Here is an 8,712-nt window from a genome sequence, read left to right as displayed (position 1 = left end):
GTGGCCCCCACCCTCTGGAATACTCTCCCCCCAGACGTGAGGCAGGCCCCAACTCTCTTGTCCTTCTGGAAAGCAGTCAAGACCTGGCTCTGCCAACTGCTATGGGGCGAAAAAAGGGACAACCAACCCTGGGGGTGGCTAGCACCTTGAAGATGTTCCCATATGTTAACTTCTTACTGATCATCAACATCTCAGAAGATATTATTTGCATATGTGTTTGGTTTTTTTCTATTTTTACTGTATTTTTATATTGTTGTTATTGTATTTTAATTAATATTTATTGTTGTTTTAGTGTGAACTGCCCAGAGCATTTTTTCATGAGATGGGTGGTATATAAATTTGAAATATAAATAAAGAATAAATAAATAAATAAATAAATTGACAAAAAATCTAACACACTAAACAAATCACACACAATTTACAAAACAATCTTTAAGCTTAAAGAAAAAAAATACAATCCAAAAAAAGAAAAGAAACGAAAATCCAAAGGAAAAAAATTAATGATTAATACAATACATATTATTACTAATATGATCAATACAAAATATTGTAAAATATCAAAAAATCTCTGCCATAGTAATATATCTTGATTCATTCATTTTTTGATTAGTAGAGAATATTGCCTTTTCCAAAACTGATCACACATTTCTGAAAGCCATTCTTTAACATCTGAAATAATATCACTTTTCCAATTTCTCAGTATGATTGTTTTAGCCACCCCCATGCTTGATAGAAACATTTATTTATTTGTTATTTTTAGGTTATTTATATATAAATAATGATGAAAAGACTTGAATTAGATACTGGAAATAATCTTCAATGTTCCGTGTAAAGCATAAACATCTAGGCTGTAATCTGTGATTGGGGAAACAAACTGAAGGAAAGGGGAGAATGTGTCTTTCTTTTAAGAGAAGGTGTGTGTGTGCGTGTGTGTGTGTGTGTATGTATGTATGTGTGTGTGTGTGTGTGTGTGTGTGTGTGTATATATATATATATATATATATATATATATGGAATCTTTAAAAGAATAAAAACAATACAGATTTTAAAAATAGAGTAAAGAAAGTAAAGAAAAGTAATAAGTACCAACAGAGGCGAACATGTGTAGCTCAGGGTTGAGCTGTGGAGTCCTTGGGGTTCTCTGAGCTTGGTTCTTTTCTTGCAAACGTTTCATTACCCGGCTAGGTAACTTCTTCAGTGCTGGAATGGGATGGGGTTTGCTCTCTGTATATATACTGTGGCATGCCCTGCCAGTGTTGGTGGGGGTCTTGTTTTGTTCCTCTGGTAGTTGATTGATTAAGGTAATGAAACGTTTGCAAGAAAAGAACCAAGCTCAGAGAACCCCAAGGACTCCAGAGTAATAAGTGGAAAAAGTGCAAAGAAAGAAAAAGAAAGAAAGAGAAAAGAAAAAGTTATAATGAAACGGCTTCCAATCTTCTAAACAGCAGTTACAAGTACATTTATATTTCTCTCTCTCTCTCTAAAATTTCAACATAATTTCCTTCTTTCCATAATCTACCGTTTCTAATCTCAAACCTGTAAATCACACGTTCATTTTTTTCTTCTTTCAGCAAAAAGTCTGTAAGGGGTTTCCAGTTGCTAATAGATGTGGTTATTGTCCTTTCTCTAATCAGACAAGTCAATTTTGCCATCTCTGCTAATTTCAGAGTGGGTATTTCAGAGTCTTTCCATGTTTGTGCATATAACAGTCTCACAGCAGTTATCATATACAAAAACTATCTTCCATAATTCTTTTCTAATTGTCTATCCATTCGTCCCAGCAAGAAAAGTTCTGGTTTCAACTGAATATTAATCTTTAACATTTTTTGTATTATTGTGTGTATTTGGACCCAAAATTTTCTGGCTGTTTTACAAGTCCATCAAACATGATAAAATGACCCTTCATGTTGTCCACATTTCCAACATAGATTTGAAGTATTTTTATACATTGTAGATAATTTTTCTCGAGTCATGTACCAATGGTACATCATTTTATAAAAGAATATATTTTAAGTTATAGCATAATGTAAATTTCAGTCCTCTCGGCCACATATTTTCCCGTTATTCCATCAGTATATTATGTCCAAAGTTCTTAGTCCATTTTATTATACACTTTCACTTGTTTTTTTTTTCTGTTTCAAATTTCAACAAAAGTTTATACATTTTTGCAATTACATATTCACTATTTGTACATAGTTCAAGTTCAAATTATGTCTTGTGCTGTTCAATCTTGTTAAATTGTTAAATCTTTCTCTTAACTCTGCATATGAAAACCATTGAAAGCTAAATCCCTCTGCTGTCAGTTGACTTCTTGATTTCATCTTATATTCTCCATGCTCTTATTCTAACAGTTCTTGTTAGGTTAATCATCTCTCTTTGCCTACTGTTTCTTTTCCATAAAATGCTTTTGTGCTGAGAGCCATAAAGACGTTTTTGGGCACAATCTGGGTTTATATCTATTCTGTATTCTCAATATGGCTTTCTAATATAGTGATTTTTAAAAGCTACATTAACCTTAACTTTATTGTACCATAGAAAACCATGCCATCCAAACCTCAGGTCGTGCTCTTCTAGTTCTAAAATTCTCTTATTTCTCAGCAGCACCCACTCTTTCATCCAAACTAAGCAGCAAGCCAATAATTGTAGCATGTAGCATGGTAGCCTCTTCCTCAGTTTCTTGTTGAGGCTGTTGCTTAGTCCCTTCTGTCACCTCCATTTGCATTTCTTCCATTTCCTTCTTAAATTTCTCTAAAAGTTCTCTTGCTTTTTGCACTGAATTCAGTCAAAACTTCTGTTGTTTAAAGGTAAAAATCACTCCTTCTAGTTTATCTGACTAAAATGTTATCTTATTCTGTTTGAGCTTGTCAGTCAGAAAGAAATATTCTTTTCTTTTGTCCAATATTCTGACTGGGATTTCTTTAAGTACAATTACATCTGCATTATTAATCATCAATCTAGTGGTAACATGCTGCTGCAAAACTTGGTCTCTGGTCTTCTTGCTGACAAAATACACAAGGATGTCCCTTGGTCCATTTCTTAATTTTGCAAATTGTGTCTTAATTCTACACACTTTGTCAGTCTCTGCCACTGTATCATCTTCATCCCTTTCCAAAAAGGTTGATAAAGATTGAGCCACCTTTTCTCTGATATCTTCGCCAGGGTCCTCTGGAGCTCTTCTACTTCTCAAGCAGAATTCTTTTTCTCTCAATTCCAGTAGTACCATATTATCTGTCCTTTTCCACCCCTCTGTTTATTATTTCTGTCTTACTTTCTAAAATTCCCACTTTTTTATTAGTTTGTTTTACTTCTCCAGTCAGTTGTCCTACCGATTCTTCAATTTTTTAAAACTTCTTTCATTTCCTCTTTCCTCTTTGCAAATCTTTCTTCCATTCTCCCGTCAAATGCAGCTGGATTACTTTTAACAGATTTAATAGATTCAGATACTTTTCTCCCCAACTCTTCAAATATTTTTTACAATAGCTTTGGAGTAACCCTCTTTTCTCTTGGTTGTTCCAATAACCCTCTCCCGCCTTTGCCAAGTTTTGCTGCCTTCCTGCTGATTGCCATTCTTATTTGTAATCCAAAAGCAAAAGTGAGTCAATTGCAAAAGTGAAAGTAAAAAGCAGGGTTCTCTCTCTCTCTCTCTCTCCCTCCTTCCCCCCCCCCTCTGTTTTGCCTTTTCTGTATCCTTAACACTTGGCTTTAGTCCAATCTGGCAATCCATACCTTTGGTCAGACAGTCAGTCTCATATTACCTTTATCTATTTATTATGTAAAATCCACCAATTATCTTTTCCCTTAATATTAAACAATCAACACTTCCATGAAGATATAGTCTGTTCATCTAATTGTTTCCCAGTAATATCAAAGGCACTTTTGTCAAACTAATAATCCTTTAATTCAAGCTGTCCCCTTTGTCCATTTATAACTTTCTCAGGTCAAAATCCTATTAAGCCTTTTGCTGTTAAAGTTCTTAAAATTATTATTTTCCCTTTTCTTTCTGTTATCTTGAATGACGGCTGATTCACTGAATATTTTTTTTTCCTCCTGCTGGTCGAAAGATCTCTCTTTAACTGTAAATTGATTGCTTCCAAAAGTGATTAAGAAAATGATGCTTTCAGTGAACCTAGTGTCCTTTAAAGGCTGCGCTGCAGGTATGAGCATGCTGGTTCTTCCTCAACTCCCCGCCACTCAACTCACAAGTCGACTGCAAGAACATTCAATTCCTGCAGTCTCCTCATGAGGATAAACTGTCCAGAGTACTGGTGGGTGATCTCTCAGTCTCTCCTTGTTCAGAGAGGCCCCACTAATTAGAATTCATCAGCTGGCTGCCGGTCACTGCTGCAATGCCATTTCTGCTTCTTTGGAGATATCTTAGTCTGCCAGGAACTTCATCTGGAACCCCAAGAGAAAGTTTTCTCATAATGTTTTATTTATGCTTAGTACTTGTATTTCTGTTTTATTCTATTGTCGCTAACTAATGTAAAAAAAAATTTCTTTGTATTTCAGTATTCTAACAATAAAATGCCTATTAAATGAAAAAAAAGTCATGGATGATGCAAGCTTCCTTACAGACCAACCTTGCATTAAGAAGCAACAGCCAGAACCAGGACTGCTGAAGCTCTGAAGTCCAAGACCAACCTTTAGGGTTGAACGTGGGGGGCCGGAACATGGAATTGGCAACAAACGCCAAGCTTGTGTGACTCACTTTCTAAACAGTGAATACAGGTCCATATCAAGAAATGGAAGAGGGTGTATGTAATCAGGGAGAAGGAAGCCTTTACTTGGTGTTTTCTTAAAAGGTGGGAGTGGGTCTGGACCTACAAATCCATTCTTTTGATTCATGGATTGATCAGCACCTATATTAGCAAGGAGCATGTTCTGTGGGTACAGATTTTCTAGTGATGTAGAGTCCTAATCATGTGGTGCCCCAATACCTGTAGAGCAGGGTCTTCTTCTACTGATGTCCCTCCAAATGCAGAGATGGCAGAGATGGCAGGAGGAGGGTGGAGCTATAGCAAATATGATTCCCCTCCATGTGAATGTTAATTCCCTGATGAGAACATAACAAAGGGGCTCCAGAGAATTATGCTTCCTTCTGGGAAAACCCCCTATGAACTACAAGGCCCAGACTTGCTGATGGCACTTTCTATATAGAGGAGAAGCTTTTGTAAGATGATATAGCTTATATTTTATTCTTGGAATTAGATATTTCTCCTTCAATGATTCTTGAAAATGTATCTTTGAGATATGATGCTAGGGAAGATGATTGTAAAGAATTTATGCTGAGCCTAAAGGTGATAAACTGGCAGATTAATTTAAACATATTTTGAGCTCTTCCCATAATCAAATTTTATCTAAGATTTACTATGTACATAAAATTGCCTGTGGGTATTCCACAATACCATACTTTTACTTGTCAATTGCTCAGGTTCGAAAAGAATGGGATTGTATCCACTTCTGTGGAACTCAGTATGCTGAGAAAAATAAGAATGTCCTCCATGCCTGAAATCACCGAAAAGGACTGCTGCCTGTTTCTAATTAAAAGTGGCGCCAATAAGTTATTGGAAGATATAAAGGGAAACAATGAAGAGATCAGTAATAGTTTGGGTAATAGATGTGAACAAGATTAAGTAACCACCACAGGCTGATCATGGCAAAAGCATCAGAAAATCAAATGTCTATATTTTCCCACCGTACTCAAATAGAAGTCTGTAAGGAAATCATATGCAGCATAAGAGAAGAATTCTTATTTTGCTCATGGCCTTCACCAGACATTACTGGGGCCAATATTGGGGGGGGGGGGTAATGCTTCTAAACTTGGAGTTCTCAAATGACTGGTCTTAGCTCTGTCCTCCATGGATTTATCTCATCTGGTTCCATAGTTTTTGTGGAAGCTATTTCCTTAGTTTATATATATGCTGTGTGAAGAAGTGCTTCCTTTTACTACTGGATGATCCTGGGTTCTAGTGTTAAGAAAAAGGGTGAAAAATCTTTCTCTGCCAAGGATCTCCACACAATGGCCCACTTACTTTCTTTTTCTAGTGTAAAAGTCTCAGATCTTTCTTGTCCCGTTGTAATGTGATGAATTCCGAACCAACAACAATATTTAATATATTTTCTAGAATTGTATACTATAACAAAGTTTAAGACTCTTGTGATTATTACAGTCAATAATTGTAAAGGTTTTGATCATGTGACTTGTACAGTCAATCATATTGTTTTAGGATTACCAGGAACTCTCTTTTTGTAGACTGCCACCAAGCTAGCATTGTTTGAGCCTGAAGGTCCTGGGAAGTGGCTAAGGGATCAACCACCTTCTCTGATTAAATTGAAAGAGTAGGCTTCAGCAGGGGGAGAGATGATATTAGTGAAGTATACAATTTTTAAATAAAGTGTATCTTTATTTGAATTAGTTTGAAGAACAAGAGTACATGACTATATTCTTTTTTGCCACTGATGTTCTTTGTCTTTAGCAGGGCCTATTATGAAGGTGTCCATTAAATTTTCTAGAGCTACTCACTTTAAAAATCCATATATTGCCAAATGATTTTGACACAGCATCTTTCACTTCCTTATTCCTCAGACTGTAGATCAGAGGGTTAAGCATGGGGATCACAACCGTGTAGAATACTGACGCCCACTTGTCTTGGTCCATTGAATAGCTGGAGCTGGGCCGGAAGTACATATACAGTATTGTTCCATGGAATATCCCGACAGCTGTCAGGTGAGAAGCACAGGTGGAAAATGCCTTGTGCCTGCCCTCAGCAGAGCGCATTTTCAGGATGGTAGCCAAAATATAAACATAGGAAACAAGAATCATACCAATGCTGCTCGCTTCAATGAAGCCAACAAAGGTAAATAGGACAATCTCATTAGCGTAGGTGTCAGAACAGGAGAGTACAAGAAGTGGCGGTATGTCACAGAAGAAATGATTGATAAGATTTGATCTGCAGAATGGCAGTCGGAATGTAGAGGATGTATGTATTGTGGAATCTAACAGGCCTATGAGGTATGCAATAGCGATCAATTGCTGGCAGGTCTTTTTGGACATTACATTTGAATAGAGAAGTGGATTGCAGATGGCCACATATCTGTCATAGGCCATCAGAGCCAATAAAAGGCACTCTACGTCTATAAGCATGGCATACAAAAACAACTGTAAAACACAGGCACTGTAAGGAATCCCTTTAGTTGCACTTAATAAGTCAGTCAGCATTTTAGGAGCAATGGCTGAGGAACAGCAGAGATCAACAAAGGAGAGATTGCCCAGAAAGTAATACATGGGTTTGTGAAGTTGGGGATTACTGCAAATCAGCAGAATCATGCCAAGGTTCCCTAACACAGCAATGACATAAACTGAGAGGAAGATCATAAAAAGAATGAGCTGCATTTTAGGATTGTCTGTGAATCCCTGAAGAATGAATTCAGTAACGACGGAATCATTTCTTTTATCCATGATCTATCTCAGTGGGTGCTGGGTTCAGAATATTAGCTGAATCTGAAATGTCTTTTTTTGTTTTTGTCTATCAAAGGAAGGAAAGAAGATTCTTTAGAATCCCATCTACCTTGGCTTCTCTATAAAAATAATCAAGAGAACCAGGACCACATTTCCACTGTATTCATCTGAATGATTGCTAATTCTGCATTAAGTAAAAGTACAAGGTAGGGCAGTGTGTACAGCTATACCAATATTTACTTCATTTGCTGAGGCACAGCACATGAGAAGTCATATTAATGCTCTGTGTTAGTGGTGTGACTATTTCTACAAAAATCTATGTTGGAATGAATGTTAAAAATATTATGTAAATTCTGAGCCGCTAGTAAACTTCTTTCCCCTTCTTTCTTGAGAAGCTTCTGAACTAAAAAAAAAAAAAATCTCCTGAGAAGTCAGCTGCTATCAGGATACTGTCAGATTCCAAGGTGATATTGTCATGTTTCTTGTTTCGGTTAATGTATTTGACTGTCACATTGTGTAGATTATGATTTCTGAAAAGCTATTTTCACTGAATATCCCAACTGCTACACTTCTGTGATTCCAGGGTGTCTTCTGCATGTGTTGAAAGCACTGCTGCTTTTTCTATGGTTCCAAGAATGGATGGAAATAATTTCATCTGAAAATATCTAAGCTGAGTGCAATAACTTCTCATCTGACATCGTCTAGGACATACTAGTCCCTAATTCTTTCCTCTGAGGCTGGATTTGTCAGACTGAAGGACTCCAAATAAGCAGCTCTACTAATCTATTAAAATATTTGTAGGCCACTTTTTATTCATAAGAACTTCAAGGTAGCATCCAAAATTAACAGAACTGTTTACGAAATTGTAAATATAAGTTGTACATTAAGATCAGTGGAAGACCATTCTGACACCTCTTTCTCATATTTTTATACATCTACAATTCTGATTAAATAATTATAAATAATTGTTATACCTATTGCACCTTTTTAGAAAGGAATTGGGATATAAAATAATATATGAAGAATCTCACTAATCACGTTGAACTGTGAACAGTGTATGCTGTAGTCTTGTCAGTATCAAATTCATAGAGTTTATGAAAATTATCTCTAATGGTAACATATGAAAGTCCAGTACATGTACTAAAAATCCTTTCCTGAATTAATAAACATACCTGAAATTGGTGATGTTTTCTTTCTTACAGACTCCGTAAGTAGGCAAAAAGATCTTATATGTCTTTTGAGACCATTTGGGA

At 36.2% G+C, this 8,712-nt stretch overlaps 1 protein-coding gene across 1 annotated transcript; it reads right to left on the bottom strand.

Moving 5' to 3' along the window:
• Nucleotides 1-1,809: 1,809 nt before the first annotated feature.
• LOC103054941 (olfactory receptor 5AR1-like) lies at nucleotides 1,810-7,459 on the bottom strand. The gene is made up of 2 exons (XM_007444168.2): nucleotides 6,558-7,459; nucleotides 1,810-1,864 (listed from the first exon to the last, which is right to left on the bottom strand). The coding sequence occupies exons 1-2, from the start codon at nucleotides 7,457-7,459 to the stop codon at nucleotides 1,810-1,812; spliced, it is 957 nt and encodes a 318-aa protein (XP_007444230.2).
• Between the last annotated feature and the right edge of the window lie 1,253 nt (nucleotides 7,460-8,712).

This window comes from Python bivittatus, unplaced genomic scaffold, assembly GCF_059951505.1.
Source record: "Python bivittatus isolate LINGU-HERP-01145 unplaced genomic scaffold, Pbiv_v1 ctg000480_np1212, whole genome shotgun sequence".
Lineage (NCBI taxonomy): Eukaryota > Metazoa > Chordata > Lepidosauria > Squamata > Pythonidae > Python > Python bivittatus.
The sequence above is the reverse complement of the archived record's forward strand: the minus strand, read 5'-3'. Positions and strand labels throughout refer to the sequence as shown.

Excerpts from the sequence above, each read along its gene's own strand:
- LOC103054941 (XM_007444168.2), bottom strand. The coding sequence starts at position 7,459 with ATGGATAAAAGAAATGATTCCGTCGTTACTGAATTCATTCTTCAGGGA. Across the intron at positions 1,865-6,557 it reads AAGGAAGTGAAAGATGCTGT|CCAGAAAATTTTGGGTCCAA; the intron begins GTCAAAATCATT and ends CTTGTAAAACAG.